The sequence below is a fragment of the Gopherus evgoodei genome, chromosome 3 (genome assembly GCF_007399415.2).
Source record: "Gopherus evgoodei ecotype Sinaloan lineage chromosome 3, rGopEvg1_v1.p, whole genome shotgun sequence".
Classification (NCBI taxonomy): domain Eukaryota; kingdom Metazoa; phylum Chordata; order Testudines; family Testudinidae; genus Gopherus; species Gopherus evgoodei.
The window spans coordinates 141,293,726-141,314,255 of record NC_044324.1 but is presented as its reverse complement, the minus strand read 5'-3'; the positions used below and the strand labels follow the sequence as shown (position 1 = coordinate 141,314,255).

Here is a 20,530-nt window from a genome sequence, read left to right as displayed (position 1 = left end):
ATGAAAGGGGACAATGTCATTAATTTTTTTTCCAAAAAGGACAAACATCTATTGTGTTAAAGGCAGTTAAAAATACTTGAATACTTTCCTACTTCCCTTTCCATGGAAGCAGCAGCTGTAGTTGTCACAAGGAGGCCAGGCAGTAGTATAGGAACCGGTCCATGAGATACTTAGGGTAATATTTTCAAAAGCTCCTAAGTGACATAGGTGCCCACGTCCTATTTTCAAAAGTGATTCAGGCACTTCGGTGCCAGGGTCTCATTGGGAGACACCTAAGTGCCTAAATCACTTTAAAAATTAGATGTGGGACCCTACATCACTTAGGTGCTTTTGAAAATTTCCCCCTTTCTCTTTTAAGAAGTCTGCACTATGAATAATGTTGAGAACTCTGCTCCCTGATGTATATGTTGTATTGGGGCCTGAATGTAATTTCTGCATATCCTACAAAACCCATGTTCTCTATGCTCACTTTGCTGCACATGAGTGGCCTATTTCAAAGTAAACAGACTGAGGAGGGCAAGTTTTGTTTAAAAAATAATAGATTTATGTACAGAACTAAAAAATTAGTTTTCCCCTTACCCTCTGAGAACTGTTGCAATGCTGTCTCTGGTTTGAGCCTGATTTATTTATTTTTGTTATCTGTGATGGCAAAAGACTATACAAAGTGATTTTGTTAACTATTATAATGAAATGTCAATAAGAAATAGCTTGGTAAATGGTTTTTTTTCCTGGTTTTTTTTTTTCTGTATTTATTTACAATGTTGACTTCTGCCCTCAATCTCTGAAAATGCTATTCCCTGAAGGCAGCTGGTGAGCATGGGGCTGTTCAAAGGGCTTGCCAATTTTTGCATTAAAAAAACATTGAATCACAGCATTCAAATACAGATGATAAAACAGGGACATTATGGAATACCTCAATATTTGCTACAAGTTCTCACGGTGAAGAACAGTGGACAAATTTGTGACTAATTGGAGACAATAAGTAAGAAGGAAAGTTGAATAGCTCTGAGGTTTAAAGTTGAAGATTTTTCAGTCACTGTCACCTTGTGTTCAATAATATAGGGCCCCAATCATCAGCTGGGTATCATTAGATTCTTACTCAGAATGCCTCCTGAAGCCAAGGAAAGGCTGAGTAAGGGCTTCCAGGAGTTTGTCTTGGATAACTGCCCAAAAGAGGGCCAGATCTTCACAAGTCCTGTGACTCACCTATCATGGCTGTCTCCAAAGAAACAGAAGTTCACTGCTTCCTGCAAGAGCTAAAAAAGCACTATTTTAAGAGAATTCACTATGTGTGAGAAAACAGAACTGGGTGTGAGAAAACAGGTGTCAGAGAAAGAGAAAATGAGAAAAGCAAAAACATTATTACTACTTGTTTTACTTTGTATTACGGTAGCACCCACAGGCCTGAGCCAGCATAAGGGCCCCACTGTGCTAGGGGCTGTATAGTAGCATACCAAGAGACAGTCCCTGCCCTCAAGGGCTTACCATCTAAATAGACAAGACAGGCAAATGGTGGGAGAAAAGCAGAAAATTGGGACCTGAGTCAGAGAGTAAGTGATTTGCCCCAGGTCACCCAGAAGTCTGTGGCAGAGCTGGGAATCTCCTGATTTCTAACTTCTTCTGAAAAATAAAAATAGAAACTTAGCAACAGAAAGCAAAAAAGAGGAGAGAGGGAAACGAGAACAAGGAGAGCAAATGTACAGAAAAAAAGATGAACCAAGGTACCTGTATCAGAGCACACAGCATGGAAGGATGTTGACAAGGGAGTACCTAAGCCCCAGTCTATCACAAATTAGAAGTCCAATGAAAAAAGAATACAAGCCCCTGGGATGTAGAGTGCTATCACTTTGAAGGGAAAATGCCTGAGCTGCAGCTGCTCATGCATGGAACGGCTTCACTGGTGACATGTCAGGTATATTAAGCAAAATTCACAGTTGTGGTCCAGCAGTGATGCTGCAGCGCAGATTCTGGATGGGGCTAGCCACAAAGAGGCTAATGCACAATTCCTGATCAGCAAGGATAAATAAGAGTAGGATGTAGAGGAGGAGACAACTGTTTGCCAGCATGTCTCTTCATAGACTTTGCCACTGCAGCTATTTCAGGCAGTATAATAGGCCTCAGGGTTTTCTGCGGGGGTTTTGTGCTACTTAATTTTAAAAGTATATAAAGGTAGAGCACTCATGATCTGGGATTCTCTGCATCATAACAGCTTTGTCTCTTAGATTAGAACATAAGAATGGCCATACTGAGTCAGACCAATGGTCCATCTAGCCCAATATCTGGTCTTCTGGCAGTGGCTAGTGCTGGATGCTTCAGAGGGAATGAACAGAACAGAGCATTTTATTGAGTGATCCATACTCTGTCATCCAGACCCAGCTTCTGACAGTGAGAGGTTTATGGACACCCAGAGCATGGGGTTGCATCCCTGACCATCTTGGCTAACAGCCAGTGATGGAGCTATCCTCAATGAACTTGTCTAATTCTTTTTTGAAACCAGTTATACTTTTGACCTTCACAACATCCCCGAGCAACAAGTTCCACAGGTTGACTGTGAAGTACTTGTATTCATTTTAAACCTGCTGCCTATTAATTTAATTGGGTGACTCCTGGTTTGTGTATTACTTACTTTCTCCAAACCATTCATGATTTTGTAGACCTCTAGCATATCTCCCCTCAGTCATCTCTTTTCCAAGCTGAACAGTCCTAGTCTTTTTCATCTCTCCTCATATGGAAGCTGATCCATACTCCTAAGCATCTTTGTTTTCCTTATCTGTACTTTTTCCAATTTTAATGTATCTTTTTTGACATGGTGGCCTTTTTTGGTCCTCTTACTGTTTTTATTTATTTATTATTATTGTTGTTGTTATTATTTGGGTAGACATTTAATTTGAGCCTCTGTTATGGTGTTTTTTAAGTTTCCATGCAGCTTGCAGGAATTTCACTCTTCCTTTTTATTTCTGTTTAACTAGCCTCCTCATTTTTATGTAATTCCCCTTTTCGAAGCTAAATGCTACTGTGATGAGCTTCTTTGGTAGTTTCCCCTCCTACAAGGATGTTAAATTTAATTCCATTATGATCACTCTTACTGACCAGTTCAACTGTTTCACTTCTCAGACCACATCTTGTGCATCACTTAGGACCAAATCAAGAATTGCTGCTTCCTTTGTGGGTTCCAGGACTAGCTGCTTCAAGAAGCAATCATTAATTATGTACAGAAAATGTATTTCTGCATCCCATCCTGAGGTGACATGTGCCCAGTCAGTGTTGGGATAGTTGAAATTCCCCATTGTTATTGAGCTTTTTTGCTTTATTGCCTCTCTAATCTCCCTGAGCATTTCACAATCACCATCACCACCTGGGTCAGGTGGTTGGTAGTATATTCCTGCTGCTATATTCTTATGATTCAAGCATGGAATTTCTATCTATAGATATGCTATTGTACTGTTTGATTCATTTAAGATTTTTGCTATATTTGACTCTGTGCTTTCTTTCACATATAGTGCCACTCCCCCACCTGCATGACCTATTCTGTCATTCCCATATATTTTGTGCCCTGGTATTACTGTAACTATCTGATGTCCAGCTGCTATGCCTGCTGTTCCTGAATAATCCCACTCTTTAATGTCATTAAATGATATACCAAATTCTGGCAGTTATTCCCAGTTTATCCATCGAGTCATTCAAATTCAAAAGCCAAATAAGTCTCCCAAAAGTCTATTGGGCTCCCCCAATCACCCAGCATGAGCAAAGTAAACAGCTGCTTTGTAGATTACCATGCTGAGCAATTTGTTCAGAATGTACCTTCGTGCTCTTGAACAGAGTTATCCTTTGCTCAACTAAATTAACTCAGTCCTCCTCAAAATGTCATCCTGGCTACTGGTACATGGAGTGTGGAAAGCTTCTAAAGGAATATTGCCCTTGAGGAAGATCTGCACTGCATTGATATTCTATCCGTGGTGCTCATCTAATGATTTATTACCTACAAATGAGTTTATATTAATGCTAGCTCACTTTGTTCCATCTTACAATTACGTTTGGTTTAATAAGACGTCTGTTTGCAGGTCCAGGATATCGAGATTTATCTGCATTTGTATACATTTCTCTTTCTTTTTCCACCCCCTGCTCCCCAGGGAAGATGCATGTTTTTACCAGTGTTTTTAAAATGATTCCTATATAAGGATAAGTAATATTCCTGTGTGTGTGTGTGTTCAGTTTTTCATCCTAAAGTATCTCAAAGTACTTTACAGATGGTGGTTATGACTACAGTAACACACAGAGGCCTAACTTGAGATTGTACTAGATACAGTACACATACATCGTAAGAGCGTCCCTGCCCCAAAGAGCTAACAATGTAAATAGACCAGACAGACAAAGGATAGGAGGGGCAACACAGACACAGTGTGGAAGTGATTTGCCCAAGGTCACACAGCAAGTTTGTAGCAGTTCTGGGAATAGAATCCAGATCTCCTGATTCCCAGCCCAATGCTTTAATCTACTAGACCATGCAGCTTCTCTGTCAGCATTGCTCAAGGGAAGGGAAGGAAATACACCGCCTGAGTGGCAGTGCCTGTAGAGTGTTATACATTGGGAGAGCCTGCAGGAGAACACTGGACAGTGAGAATTGCTGCACTGGCATTGCCTGGTGCAAGAGAGGCAGTGCAGCCCTACCCCAATGCTTTCCATCTGAGCAAACCAGCAGTATAAGCTCTGTCAATTTATTGAATTATTGCATCACAAACAAGTGTGGGGGAAGAGGCTTGACTATTGCTTTCTGGGATGTAATGTTGTATGCCCTAGGATTTAAATTCCTACAGTTCCTGGAAGCAAATATCCAAATCTCTTTAACTTTCCAAGGTGAAAAATTAAGTTCCATGCAAACTTACTGTGTGTGTATGTGATGGGGGTGTCTTTCAGATGAGATCTTTAAAACCAAATCTGGTCCGCTTTGCAGGGATGTTAAAAAAAATCATTGCATTTTTGTTTGTTTGTTTTCACCCTAAGACAAATTGTCCCCCTCTCCTCATCACTGGGCAGTATTCTGGGCACTGGCTGGCTGCTACTTTCCATCCCAGAAATGGCTGCAATTTAGCAGTGCTACAGATAAATAGTTTGTAAAATGCATTAAAGCCAAATGTGCTAGATACATGTACATTGGTTTTACTTAAAAGTTTCCCATATTTTGAAAGAGTCTACCAATTTGAGAGAGGCTCCTCATTCTTAAAATGGGGGATACTGGGAGAACTGGAAGTATTACTCAAACTGGCAGAAACATTTTAAGAGAGAAGGATTTGGAGAAGTGAGCTATGTAGGTGGTTTTCAGAACCCAGGGCTTGGGTTCATGTTCAATAGCCCTGAAATCTTTTGAACAGTTCTTGTGAGATTTCAGTCTCAAATGGCAAAAACCTCATTAGGGCCCTGATCCAGTGTCCAACGAATCAGTGGGAAGGTTCCTTTGGGCTTTGGCCCAGGCCCTTACTCAACTGCTCTCTCAAGATTTTGGTCATCTCTGAACCAGAACTGACAGACTAGGTCTCTTCCAGTTTGACATCCTCTCCAGAACCTAACTGGGTTTGGATCTACAGATGGGAATCTGAACTTCCCTGAAATGTCAAGCAATTTGATTCAAAGTTCCAGTCTTGGCTTCATTCTCATAGATATATAGAGAAAGGGTTTTCAAACTGGGAGCTGGGTCCCCTCATGGGGTCGCAAGGTTATTATATGGGGGATTGCGAGCTGCCAGCCTCCACTCTAAACTCGGCTTTACCTCCAGCATTTATAATGGTATTACATATATATAAAAAAGTGTTTTTAATTTATGGAGGGGGTTGCACTCAGAGGCTTGCTGTGTGAAAGGGGTCACCAGTAAAAAAGTTTGAGAACCACTGATGTAGAGTGAGCTATTACCATTAATAATGTGTATATATATATATATTTCAAGATGAAGGAATAGAAGGAATACTGTGAAGCTGGCCTTAGGTGAGGGCTGTGCATAGACTATTTACAATAGAGCATACAATTTTTATTTTACTGAGACAATATATCTTAGTGGCCTGGCAGTTTTTTCTGGTTCTTTATCAGGTCTTTTATTTACCAGGCATACTGGTAGAGCTCTGTGTCTAGCTGCATTCACTCTGTGATCTTATTCTGTATGATGGTAGCTCTGCCTCAGAAGACTAGGGACCTTCTGTTGGCAGAAGACAACATGTCTGCCAATGACTTGCTAGCTACAATCCTGTCAGCATAGGCTCATGGTGAACGCTACTCTGCATAGGAGTAGAAATGCCAGCGTGTCACTATTTGCTGGTCTAAGGTTTGAAAATTCACACCACAGGAAAGAGTGTTATCAGATCCATCTTAGAACTACACTGCCTATTTTCTTAGCTGATTCTGCCCCCTTGTGAAGCTGTACAGCTAGATCTCCGATAATCTGTAATGCATAATGTATGTGGGTTTGTATATAATGATCGTAGGTATGTGTGGCTATCAAATAGTCACTGGGGACAGTGTTATTTCTTTACCTTATTAAGCCTATAATTTTTTAAACAAAAGCAGACAAAGCTTTAGATATTAGCTATATCTACTATTGTTTTACAGGAAGTAAAACTAGAAGTTGTCAATTTTCTGTATTTCGGAAGTAAATAGCACAACAGTCGTTTTGAAAATAAGAATTTCATGTTCTTACATTTTTTACTGGATACTTTGTTAACAAATATTTATTGTGCTGCAGTTTGGGATTCATTTTCATTCTGTTCCAATTTTTTTAATGTAAAGAATCAAAGACATGAAACAAAACGTTACTTTAGTTCCTTCCTTGGTTCAGTAGTTAGGTTTGTAATAAAATGAGTGACATCAGGATTGTTGTGTAGTGGAAAATTTTATCCAAGGGATAAAGATAAGGAAGAATAAATTTGGCCTAGAGTATTCTTAGTGGGTAAGGTATTAAGAAATTCCCAGAGTCCTCTCTGTTCCCTGTCAGGACTTTGAAGGACCCAATAATGAAAGTCGAAGAAAACTATTGTGGTACTAAAATTCTGCATGAAATTTATTGTACTTATTAAGACTGATAACTGCTTCTAAGGAGAATAAACTATGCTCAAACTGACAATCTACAGCTTTTTAAATTAAGGATTTTTGGTGACAATATAAATCACTAAAGTACAGGAGTGGTTAGTATGTAAATATTACATATAAAACTACATTAGACGGATGTTATTTATGTTGCAAATTCAAGCACTTGCAAGTTATGGAATGCCTGAGTTACAGTTGCCTGTGCAACCTTAATTCTGTCTCCTTATGCATCCTTCCTGAACATTGACCGAGGCAAGGGTCCTGTCAAAAAAGTAGGTTCCCTTGTAAATAAAGACTGTACTATAATGCTTACACACAAGAGGATAGAAGTAATGTTCATGTTTAGTTATTATTTTGTTAGGCTACTAATGTTTTCCTGAGCAACATAAATGAGAAGCAAATGGTGATTTTCAAGCGCTTGTATCTCAGCAAAACCTGAATGAATTTCAGGGACCCTTCTGATGATTGTCAAAGCCCTGCTGCAAACAATGAAGTGGAAAAGCATCTCAAACAAAGTGTCAAGACTCTTTTATATTATAGTGTGAAGCAAGGCAACCTAAATATAGAGGATAGTACCAGTTCCCCCTATAATGAAGTACTGGTACTTAAAACACAGGCTTTGTCTTCAGTGACAAACAAGGTGTGTTTTTTTACCACAGGATAACTAACGCGTGTTAGCTATCTCAGTGTAAAATCCTAGTGGAGACAAAGCACTGTAGTTTGACTGTGAGGTCGGCTAAGCGAGATTAACAGCAGGCAAGGAGCATAGTTTGACCTCGCCTATCTATATCACAGGAAAAAGGACACACTTATCTTCACTAGGGTTTTGCAGCAAGAGAGCTAATTTGCATTAGTTATCCCACAGAACAAACACAAATTTTTGGCTATGAAGATAGCCACAGAGAGTTGGAGTAAAGATTGTTATTACTATTTATTTGTATTACCATAATGTGTAGGAGCCCTAGTCCTGAACCAGGGCCCCATTATGCTAGGTACTGAGCAGACAAAGACCAATTGTGTACTGTCCTGTGTAGATACTGACAAAACATTTTAGATTGAAATGTCTTTTATTTGATGTTTGTATAGTGCCTGCCACAGTGGGTCTCAACATGGCTACAACCATTTATCACTATCCCAATATAACTGTTTAATACTAATAATGAGCATTAATTGGGCTTCCTTAGTAAACTAGAATTTTGGTACCTATTGTTTTTAATGCATTTTTTATTGGCTTGAGGGATTTTCACCCTTGATCTTCAAAATCTTTTTTCTCACTGTTCTTCAGACCGAATAGTAAATCTGAAACATTCTGAGCACATTTGGCTAGTGTAGAGCAAGTGATCTCTAGACAGACAGACAGGGTGGTCCAGTGGATAGGGCATAGGAGAGCCAACCTAGCCATGGACTCATTGTGTGAGTTGGATCACTTAACCTGTCTAAGCCTCCGGGTTCACCCCTTGGTAAATTGGAGAAAATAATGCTTAGCCACCTATGCAAAGTACTTTATGATCAACAGAGAAAGTGTACTAGGTGTTCTATTATGACTCTGTGCCAAACAAAACTTTCTCAACAAAAACTCTGTGCTGGGAATGATTTCAGCTGGCTTGAACGGTCATTAAACCCCAAAACATGATCCTGATTTGTGAAAGGTTTGCTGCAGCTTGTGATCCTTTCAGTGAACTTGACCCGAGGTATGAGTGAGGTTGGACAGAGTTTCAGACAGAGTTGGGCCCAGTTGAGCAACTTTGAGCCAAACGTTGGCGACCATGAGAAACTCTGTGATTTAATGACTGTGATAGGAGCATTTGAACTTAAACCTCAATGTGAAACTCAAATGTAATCTACCGATACAAACTGAGACTAGTGTTTTAACGTAGTAAAAACAAAGGTGTCTTGTATCATTTAAAAAAACTCAGAGAGGGAAAGGAAAGAAACAGATATTGAGCTTCATCAGCATATGGATGATATTTTAAACAATTAAATGTTTAATAGTATCCTTACAGACACAAGGGAAATGATAAAATACTCTGGACAAAACCCAACAGTGACCCTCAAAATACTGCCTACTCGCATGTTAGTTGGATTAGGATAAATTCAAATAACCTGAAACAATCCTTTAGAGAGGGATGAATCATGTTGAGTTGAGCTTATGTGGAAGATAGCCAATGAACAGGAGTCCTACAAAATCAGGCAGGTCAAAGGCTTTGGCTAAACCCAGCAAAATTAAAAATGATGACAGACCAAGAGATTTAACAATGGAAGGGTTATTGAAGACCTTAATCAAGTCTGTTTCATTGGAGTGATCTGCTTTAAACCCAGAATGGTAAGAGTAAGCCAGGTCTGGATAGCAGAGAAATGGTATAAATATGACTAAGAAAAACACACTCAACAAGTTTACTGACCAAGGAAGAGATTCGGTGCTGTGCCTAGACAGAGCACAGAACTCTCAGGCATAGGCGCTGGGTCATATGGGCCTGTGGGGCCCAAGCCCCATCAATGTTTGAGCCAGTGGCACAAGGAGAATTTTGTTAAGGAGAGGGCCCAGGTTACCTGCCCCACCACCTCAGATTTGAGTGGCATTGCAAGCTGGCACGTGAGGTGTGACACCAGTAAAATTTGGCCTGTCCTCCCCTCTGTCATGCCGTGCCTACCTGTGGTGCTTCACCCCTCCCAGATCAACAAGTATAGGTGGATCTGGCTCTTACACCCCTACTGAGGGCTTCAACCTTGACCCCCTGGGCTCGACCAAAAATTGTATTTGTAAGCCTTTGGGAGCTAGGGGCTAAGATGGCTTTAAGTTTTACCTCCTGATTCCGGGCTGCTCTGGAAACTAATGCAACCCCCTGGTATACTTTAGTTATGGCAGCTTGTCTCCATTTCCCTGTGGACAGCAGGACTGCCCAGAATCTCAGCAGTGCTCCATGCTGCAGCCCTGCCTTTGGCACATCCCTATACCAGGACTTGGGATGGCATCCACCGTTCCTGTATTTGGGGTGATTCTCCCCTGGTCAGACCCAAAACTTTCAGGGTCCTTTATGCTGCTGTGACCCTTTTACCAGCTATACTAAGGCTGAAGGAGCAGGTGAGAATCTCACCCAAAGGAAGGCAGAAAAAAGGAATAAGAATTACAGGTCTAAGGCAGGGTCTTTCAGCATTGGTCTTGCTTATAGCACTCTTGAAAAAAACCAACAAACCTCCAAGCAAATCAGAGCTTGTAGTATTTGCCAGTACGACGCGCAATGACAGAAATGAGCAATGGAAGGAAACTCACAAGAAGACATGTAGTAAACTTGATTTTATTAAAGGCAACAAATAGCCTCTGAAGAGCAATTGCAGTGGGAGTTAGGCACCTAAATACCTTTTAAAATCTGGGCTTAGTTGTTCAGATACACTGGAGACACTGATAGTTACTGCTGTGATGGGTGTGTTATAAGACAATAGCTAGATGGATTAGAGAGAGACAAAACTAGAACACTGAGAGCTCTAGGGAAGACGGCATAGAGAAGAGAACCCCGTACGGTACATACATTCCGTTACTGTTGTTTAGTGGTTCCCAGACTGTGGTGAGCGGAGCACTTGCTGATGGACTATGGAGAGCTGGCTGGGCACATAGTGCTGATGCTCCTCCTTGTGGCTACACGTTCAACTGCTTTAACAGACAAAAAATACAGTAAATGCTAACCTGATATTACTCTTCATATGGGTGTTGTATGATCCCCAACGAGACTTGAGGTAAGTCTGTGCAATCACCGGCCAGAGGGGGGACAGATTTGTGCCATCGCCAGTGACAGGGCAGCCATGTCCATGAGATCACCAGGGGGAGGGGAGTCAGATCCGTACGATCACCAGCTAGGGTGACCAAATGTCCCGAATTTATAGGGACAGTCCCTATATTTGGGGCTTTTTAAAAAATGGGTTCCTATTACCCCCCTACCCCCATCCCAATTTTTCACACTTGCTATCTGGTCACCCTATCACCAGCATCTAGGAGACAATCTCTATTAGCCTGTGGCCCACACTATGAAAAAGCATAAGAACCCTGGCTGTAGGCAACATAAAACTGTTTGCAAGGTATCTTATGAAGAGACATCTAATGTTGCCTGGAGGAAAAGAAGAATAAGAATTCAGCCCTAGCATGAACTGCGAGCCTTTACATCACTCATGTCGCAGTGCTGTGCCCTCGAAGAGTACGTCTTGATACGTAGCTCCTATTAAGATATTTACACCCCACAGGAATGAATTACAAAATCAAAGGTTTTTCAGTGGCCTGCAGGAAGTGAGTTTATCTCAGTCAGTGTCCACATCACAGCTGGCAGCACCTTAGTGCCTTTCCTGCCCAGGGCCGCCCAGAGGATTCAGGGAGCCTGAGGTCTTCAGCAGCGGGGAAGACCTGGCACTTCAGTGATGGGTCCCAGGGAGGAAGGATCCCCCGCCACAGAATTGCCACCGAAGACCCGGCACTTCAGTGGCAGGTCCCAGGGGGGAAGGACCCCCCAGCTGCATGTCTTCGTGGCACTTTGGTGGTGGGTCCCGGAGCAGAAGGACCCCCCACCACCGAATTGCCATCGAAGACCCGCAGCAGAAGAAGCTCCGGGGGCCTGGGCCCCGCGAGAGTTTTCCGGTGCCCCAGGAGCGAGTGAAGGACTCCGCTCCACGGGCCCCGAAAAATTCTCGTGGGGGCCCCTGTGGGGCCCAGGGCAAATTGCTCCACTTGCCTCCTCCCCCCCTGGGCGGCCCTGTTCCTGCCAGGCTTAGTGGAGATCAAGGACTGAATTGTCTTCTCACTCCTGGAGTGATCAGTTCTGATCTTGAGGTTTTAAGTGGGATACTATGGAGGAGCGTGCACTGCTGCTACCCATGTTGTACCTGTTCTGTGAAAGAACAGAAAGGACATTGGTATTCCCGGCTATCCCAAGCACTACATTTACTTCCCTTTAATGTCACCATCTGTCCATTCACATGGTCATATTTAGCTATGAACGACTGGCATCACACTGCCTCTCGCAGCTTGTGTTCACTCTGAGAGTTTGAAGGAAGGCCACAATGCTAAAAACCAGTGTTCTCTTGCTCAAGAGAGGAATAATAAGTCACAAGGCTTCTAAGTCACCAGTTCAAATCCAGCCCAGCCGCGTTCAAAAGCTGTTAGCAAGTTAGATGAAATGGGTTGTTACTCTCAGTCCAGACGCAAGTATCACAATAATCATCGCTGTAATCCGCATCCTTGTTGTTAGTTTCACCAGCCTGTCAGGAATCTTCAGCATTGTCAATCTGGCACCTATCATGAGCCTGAAGTTCACAACATCATTTCATAGTTTTCTTGCACTCCACTAACCTGACGTGCAAGCTTGGGCAATTCATTTCCCCTCTCTGTGCCTCTGTTCTCCCCACCTCTTGTGTCTGTCCTGTCTGGTTAGACTGCAAGCTCTTTAGAACAAGGGTTATCTCTTACAATGTGTTTCTGCATAGCTGAGCACGGTGGGGCCCTGAGCTCAGTTGGGGTAGCTAGGCAGTCATAGCAATAATACAATTCTGGGAGGTAAATAAGGAAATATGCACTCTGAAAGTGAAGGGTTTGCTTCCCACATTGTTATGGAAAAGAACAGAACAGAAAGGAATTCATTCTGATTCACCTAATTGATTATTTTAGCAGGAAGATTGACTGAGCTGGCAGAGCACCAATTAAAGTGGAAGAAAAGCTAGCAGTGTTTGTATGTCAAGGCAGTGTTTTGTAATACATTAACTATATTTTTTGTCAAGTAGTCTGCATCTTCAACCTTTGCAGGCATGGAAGAATGTCCATTCCAACTTTGGCTTTGAAATAATGTTTTTTATTTTTATTTCTTCACAGCACTCACAGAGTGCTAGGCACTTTGCAGATCAGATAGATGGACACACTCTCTAGTGTGAAGATTCTACAGTCTAATGGACATGCTGTGATAGGTGAAAGCTCCAAACAAAAGTTCATGAAATAGAAGGTTGGGTAGACATGGGTCACAAACCACTAAAATTTCCTTTCAGGGCAAAGTGCCCCCTTCCTTACCCCACATTTGCCCCCTCTGTCCAGTGCCCATCTTCCCTCACCATTCAAACCCCACACACATACCTTCCCACACCACCCAGCCATGCTGTGTTCGCACTCCCCCGACACCCTGGGCAATTCATCCTGTGAGTATTCCACACACACCCCTCATCACCCCTTCCTCATTTTGATATCATGCTCAGCGCTGAAGGTTCTTGGGCCTATGGGCAGTTCCCATCCTTGTCCTGTCCCATGGAGTACATAGCAGGAAGAAGACCCCCCTTGTTCCACTTAGTCTGTGAGGAAGCTCTTGAATTCCTTCTGGTTCTTCTGTTATATGAAGGAGGATTGGGGCTTTGTTGGCCTCCTTGCAGAGGTAATATCAGGTGACCTTTGGCAGAGGCAGCTCCAGACACCAGCATGCCAAGTGTGTGCCTGGGGCGGCAAGCCACAGGGGCGCTCTGCTGGTCGCCGCAAGGGTGGCAGGCAGGTTGCCTTCAGTGGCATGCCTGCAGAGGGTCCGCTGGTCCCGCGGCTTCTGCGGACCTCCCGCAGGCGTGCCACCGAAGCCGCAGGACCGGGGACCTCCCGCAGACAAGCCGCCGAAGGCAGCCTGCCTGCCGTGCTTGGGGCAGCAAAATACCTAGAGCTGCCCCTGACCTTTGGTCAGGGATAGGGAGTGGTGAAAGGAACCTAACTGGTGAGAGCCCATAATTAGGTAACTTTCTGTCAGGAGCTGTGAGAGTTTTTCATGCACAGTAGCATTTCTCAAAGTTATTCAGCCAGGAAAGAAAATAGTTTCACACCCTGGCCATATCATTAGAGCATAAAAGGGTTGGCTGTCTCTTCCTGGGTGCAGCAGGTTCACATCACATGAACAAAATAGAGTTATCTCTTAACTCTTGTTTGTGGTTCCTGAGGCAGTACACCAGAGGGCCTATGCCAAGTAGCTGGAACTCCTAAAAAGGGCAAACAGTTTGCTTTTCTGTTTGCTCTCAGGGCGTTCCTTTCTATTGTTATTTCAGGTGCACAGGGAGGTCTCCCTGTCATTCAAACAGGTGCAAAAGAGGAGGTGGTTAGGCACATTTTTCACTTCCCTGCAGCACACAGGCTCCTTTCATTCTTTCTTGTAGAGAGCATCTTGTCCTTTTCTCTTCTGTTTGGTGGGTGCTGGAGTTTTTCTCTCCTTCCTTCCCTTGACCTTCCACTTCCCATTTATCTCTGTGATCACTGAAGCTTTTGTTACTGCAAGTGGGGCAGAACAATGCCTTACACATACCGGCACTTGAGACCGCGGTCTCCCCCTCTACCTCAGAATGCTCGTGCCACACACTCCTCTGGCCAGACATATGAGGAGCTGAAGCGCCAGTGTCAGCAGAAGGGGACCCTATTTGAGGACTGTGACTTCCCAGCCAATATCTCCTCTCTCTTCTACAGCGAGAAGCCACCCATCCCCTTTGTATGGAAAAGGCCTAGGGTGAGTATGACACAGCTTAGAGGTTGTTTCCACTTTTGCTGTGTGTCAGATATATATCTCCATCTCTCCTGAAAAGAATCAGATGACACTGGACTTCTTAATGAACAATCACCAAAACAAAAAGGAACATAACAGGGACAGAGCACCATACTTGTGTATGGAGCTTTATAGACAAATAAGAGATATGGGGTGAAATCCTGGCCCTGTCAAAGTCAACGGGAGTTCTGCCTTTGCCCTCAATGGGGCTAGGATTTCACCCATAGTCTCTGCCCCCAAAGAATTTACAGTATGGATCAGGATCTGCTCATGTAGAATAAGAGAGAGAATCTTGACATTGTCTGTGTGTGGAAAGAGATGGGGTGGATAGATGAATAGATACATTAGACCTCTTGTAGCTTTACATATATGCAATATAGATGTGTATGCTGTATGTCTTATTTTTGGTCTGACCATCCTCTGGTGATTTTTACAGCAGTGTAACTTCATTGTATTCAATAGAATTATTCCTGGTTTGTGCCTGTGTAATCCAGAGTGAACTGAGTCCATGATTTTTAGTAAATTTGTAAGGGCCATATTGTCCATCCCAAGTAAGGGCTGTGGTAGGTTGTATCCACAGCAGATTGAATGTTGTTGAGTTCAGTGGCACTACACACATGTTTGAAGTTAAGCACCTGCCTTAATCTTTGCAGGATCTGGCCTAATATAAGACAAGCTGCATAGGTGTGTTGGAGGGGCATGAGAAAAATGATGATAACAGTAATCAGATCATACCATGCACAAACAATGTGTGTGCACAATGTGGTGGTTTTGAAACATTTTTTTAAATGGCATTTAAAAATTCCATATCAAACCATAACTCCTGTAACCCCTTCCCATTGCTTCTACACTGCCAAAAAAACTGACTTATTAACTTTAGAATTTTGCATTTAGTTAGTTTTGTTCTTTTGTGCCCCCCTTCTGTAGTCTGTATAGTAGCATGCTGCATAGCAGTCCATATAGACTGCCTCCAACAAGCCAGCTGCTTAGCATTATTCCCAGACAAATACTATGTTAAGATAGAGCTAAGAGTGAGAGTACATATGAGTCATTTAGAGTAAAATATATTCCAGGTATATTATAATGATCAAAAAACCTACCGTAATAAACCAGGAAATCCACAGTTAAGGTTAGATTTAAAGGAAATTCAGACATGTTAAGACCTGGAAATGCAGTTGGGCCACTCAAGCAACCTTAGCTCTGCCCTGTCTGTCACACACTCTTCAGTCACTTAAAACTGGCTGGAATCTGGTGTATACGTTACATTTGAAATATTTGTTAAGGATTAATGCTCATCTTTTCCTGCCATTCTTCACAACAGAAAATTTCTCCTTCAGCAGGAACTTTAACTCAGCCCAGTAAGGACACGGTGAAGGGGGAAAAGAATGGAAAAATAAAAACAAGTTTGTCTTTAAAAATTGATTTAATCCAAGCTGCAGCCACCAACACTAAAATGCCTTGATCCTAATCCTACAGGTGTGGCATGGTGTCACGACAGTGCAGAGTCAAGACTTCTGTCTTTCAGCTAGGAAGAAAAATTGAGGGAAATGCCCTTTGATCATAAAAATATTCAAGTGAAGCCTATGCACAAGATTTCAGTGAGTTTTAATTATATGGGACATTTGAAGAGCCTGTGTTACTCTGTTACTGAGATTTTAAGAGCAAAACAAGGGTCTGCCAGCAGGTGCTATATTTCTCAAAAGACCCATTCTTAGTTCATTATAGTTTCTAAACTAATTAACAGATTTACTGGTAAATTCTCAGAAAATTCATTTTGTATCCAAAGTGTATGTGCTACAATTATGGGAAGGATGCTCTCTAGTTTTCATACATAAAGAAGAGGCTGAATCCCTGCTTTGAGTGAAAAATTCAGCCTTAACTATGGAATTGCTACAGACACTTCTCACATTAGGTCCTACTCCCCAGGCTGCCGAACCCACATGGGACTGAGGCCACCTGAGTGCTGTCTCTACTGCTGCCCAGGGACAGGATGGATCCCTGCAGGTGTTAGGTTCGAGAGGGCATGAAGTCCATTGACTCCATCCAGTTGTGCAACATATACTCTGAACATAAGCTATAAATTTGAATGTGTGGCCATAGTAAAATAATATGGCTGTGTGATTCTTACATACTGTATCTGGTACCAAACACAAATATTTGTGAATCTAGGGCAGCAAAAGCCCTGTTTACCTTTCTTCTGAAACACACAGTGACTATCAAGTAGTCAATAATGGTTTTTTTTTCTACCAGAGGTCTATTAGTATCATTATTGTTTCAAGTCGTTATTTGTAGCAATGGAGAGTGGTCTGTCTTCAGTGTCTCTTCCAGATCCAACCATCACTAGTTTTTGCAAGCTAAATTGTGAAGAATTTCAAGCCAAATAAGTGACTTGACATGGGATGTGCCTTTAGGCTATGATTTCTGCCATGTGAAAGTGTGTGTGTGTGTGTGTGTGTGTGTGTGTGTGTGTGTGTGTGTGTGTGTGTGTGTGTGTGTGTGAGCAGTGTAGCAAGAAAAGCAGCTAACAGGAGGGGGTAAGAAAGTTTAAGGTACAGCAGCCCACACGCTACTTTAAGTTTCACCTTCTTCTGGCTCCTCAGCATGTAAATCAAGCCTGTTTACTCTCCCTTCCATATCAGAAGGACTTTCTAATTTGTCAAAGGTGTGTGTGTGTGTGTGTATGTGTGTATACACAGTATAGGCCAGCTGGTGTACATTCGCATAACCTCCCTGAAGACAATGGAGCACTGCTGATTTACAAAAGCTGAGTATCTGGCCCTATATGCCAAATCCCAAATGCTATAAGATAATAAAAGCTATTTAGCAATAGTATCCTGATTTCTCTTTCTTATTTGAAAAGAAAACCTTAAAACTGTATCTTCTAACAGATACTTTTAAAATTAATTTTGGAGAACATGTGACCCCTTCCTCATTTTTTCCCTCTTGGCATGATCCACCTCTCTTTTCTCTATACCCTCATGTATTATTTAGATTGTTAGTGGCTAGCCCAGTATAAATATCACATATTCTGCAATAATTACAGTGCCTGGGAATGTTTTTTCCCCATCGCTTGCCAATGCAAATGAATTTGTGGTCTAGAAATGGACTTGAACCAAAACTCTCCCTATCTGAAGAACCCCCACCAACCTCCAGCTCTGGAGTTGAATGTTGCAGTCAGTTTGGGGCAGAGATGAAATGTAAGGTCATGAAAATGAGATTGATTTACACCTGTTCAGACTCCCTCAGACCGGCTTACACACACATTCTCAATATGGAAGGGAGACCAAGTTAATGTAAATCACCCTCTTTTGAGCCAGAAGAAAGCGTAAATTAAAGTAGTGTTTGGACTACTGTAAGTATCACCTTCTTTTATCGCTTTGGTATGTAAGTTACATCTACTTAGGGAATGTCAACATGGGGAAAATTGACCTGAATAGCTACTGCAGAACAAGCCATTCCGTAATAGCTATTCCAGTCAGATTCCCATATATGTAGCATATTCTATAGTGTTATATAATGTCAATTCCCAGATTTTGGAGGCGTGTTGGTGTTGGACTGAAATCATATCACATAGTAAGGCATTGCCATGCACCTGTATCTACATTCCATTAGTAAGAAAAATGAAGGTGTGTCTTGAAACTGCACGAAAAAACAGGTTCAGTAAAAGTTCAGTACCTCAAGTACCTTAGTGGATGGATTTTTCAGGTTCTTCGTAAACCTGAAGCCTCAGCTGATAGTAATGTGCTCCAGATTTCTAGTTGCCTTTAATTAATACACTAAATATTAGCAGCTTTATTGCATGGATCCAGCCTGGCTAGAAGTCTATGGAAATTATAGGACCTGATTCTCCTGTCCATTACTTCAATGTGAATTGATAGTGGTTCCACTCAAGTCAATCAAGATACACAAGAGTTAAACTTGCTCATACTGTCCCACCATGTCCTGTTCCAGCAGGTGTTGGTATTCTGTATTCTTCAGGGGTGATCTCTGCTTTCTTGGTTCCAAAAAAAGCAGAATACAGAGTGGGGGTTGGGATCTCTCCACGGCAATATAGACTACAAGACAGGATGAGGATTTTAAAGAGGCAAATCTGATGTACATTATGGAGGGCAGGGACCAATGAAGGCAAACTCTCAGCTATGTAATAATTTGATCCAAACAAGGCTTGAATACTGAGTATTTTAAATTATCCACAGCCAAGCTTTATGGACTGGATCCACAAGCCAGTGAAGTCAATGAAAGATCCCTGTTGACTTCAGAGGACTATGGATCAGGCTCATGAAGACCAGGAGTCCCCCACAAGATTCTCACCACACAACCACAGGCTCTGCACTGAGAGTTTAAATGTTCCCTTAGGTCCAAGCCCAGTCAGCATGAGAAGCTGACTCAATGCCTCATCTACTGGAATCTTCCCCATCTCCTAGCCACCACTGGTTTCAGAGAAGAACGACCACACACCAGTGACTTTAAACTCTGGCTCTTCCACTCAGGAATTTAATTTAACCCTTGCTCCCAGGATAAACAGCTTCTATACAACAGGCTCTATATCTGTTTTATGGGGAACACTCTTTCTGTCTCTCCTTTTATGGTCCATATGCATTCCATGTTTGGTTTGTAAATAGATGTTTGTTCCATAACTATTGAATATGAATTGGTTTATAGCCAAATCAGCAAATTTGCCATGGAGAGCTGTGACAGTCTCCTTCCTGCATCATAGAATACTGTTGCACCCAACAGTGGAACTCCTCTCTGTGGAGGACAGGGGGCTTTGTGTGAACTCTGCTGATGGGAATCTCTGGGAGTCATTACATCAGTGGATTGCCTGCCTGCCCTGGTCACTGTCCCTTTTTCAGCCAATACCTCCCACTTTGGGGACTGAGTTGGGCTCCTTATGACCTCCCATCTCCCCTTTGTAAATGAAGCTGCTGCTACTTTGAACCACTGCAACTTGCCTCTGACCTAGCCCTTGCACCATCATTCATGCTGGATTAAACTGAGGGATCAGGGCCTTCTTTCAAGGTGACTCCAGGATGTTGTGTAGCACAAAACTCTCACAATTATAACACTGTAATATGGTAGGGTTGTATACAGGCAGAACAAGAGCAGCTGCAAAGTCACACTCCCGAAGTTTGGAGTGTGCTATGCAAAAATCACAAGGAGATGTGCTTTTAAAATGTAGTGATCCTGAAAGGTGTAGGCTTGGTAGCTCTGGAAACTGAAATCTGTTAAAGCAGATGAGGGCCACCCATGGTTCAGCTTTCATGTCCATTCATTCCTTGGGACCTGATTCTCCTCTGGGTTACACTGACGTAACTGACAGTCAGGGACGTTACCCCCAATTTACACTGTGGTGAGCAAAAGAGAATTGAGGTCTACGTCTCTCATAAGATTGGCCACAAGAGTGCTAATTATGATGCAGAGTCAGTTCTCTAGGAGCTGCCATGTGACTACCAACTCATTTTACAGCTGCTACCAAACAATCATCAGATAGTAATACAGTTTGGTTTCTATTAATCTAAGAGAGATTCCCACTAGTGGCCTGGATTTGAAAGGCTCCTTATCTCATTACTACCACAAGCCATTTAGTCTGGTGGGAAGGGTTTTCTATACAAGTAGGATATGAAATACCATTTGTAAAAATGAGCTATGATACCTCAATACCATGCAATTATCCAGAGCTAGCTGGTGTTGGTTACCAACATCCTGCCTCGGGAAGTTGTGCACATAAAGAGCATGGTGGGAGCTCTCTGCACCCAGTATGTAGAGAGTAAACGGTTATTGAGCGGGGTACACAGTTTTAGGGCTTTACAGATTACGTTAAACAGTTCTCTTCAAATGTGAGTTTCTTAATCGCTGCATACTTATGTTCCCTGTAAGCAGCAATTCTAAAATAATGCATATTGTTAAAATCACAATCCCCTCACTTTTTC

General features: G+C 42.4%; 1 protein-coding gene across 2 annotated transcripts in view; it reads left to right on the top strand.

Annotated features, from left to right (window-relative positions):
* Positions 1-14,205: 14,205 nt before the first annotated feature.
* Positions 14,206-20,530, top strand: part of CAPN9 (calpain 9) — a 50,590-nt gene continuing 44,265 nt past the window's right edge. For both annotated transcript variants that reach the window (XM_030556853.1, XM_030556852.1), the window contains exon 1: positions 14,206-14,564. In XM_030556853.1, the coding sequence (XP_030412713.1) occupies positions 14,352-14,564 (213 nt within the window). In that variant the 5' untranslated portion in view covers positions 14,206-14,351. The remainder of the gene's footprint in view (positions 14,565-20,530) is intronic.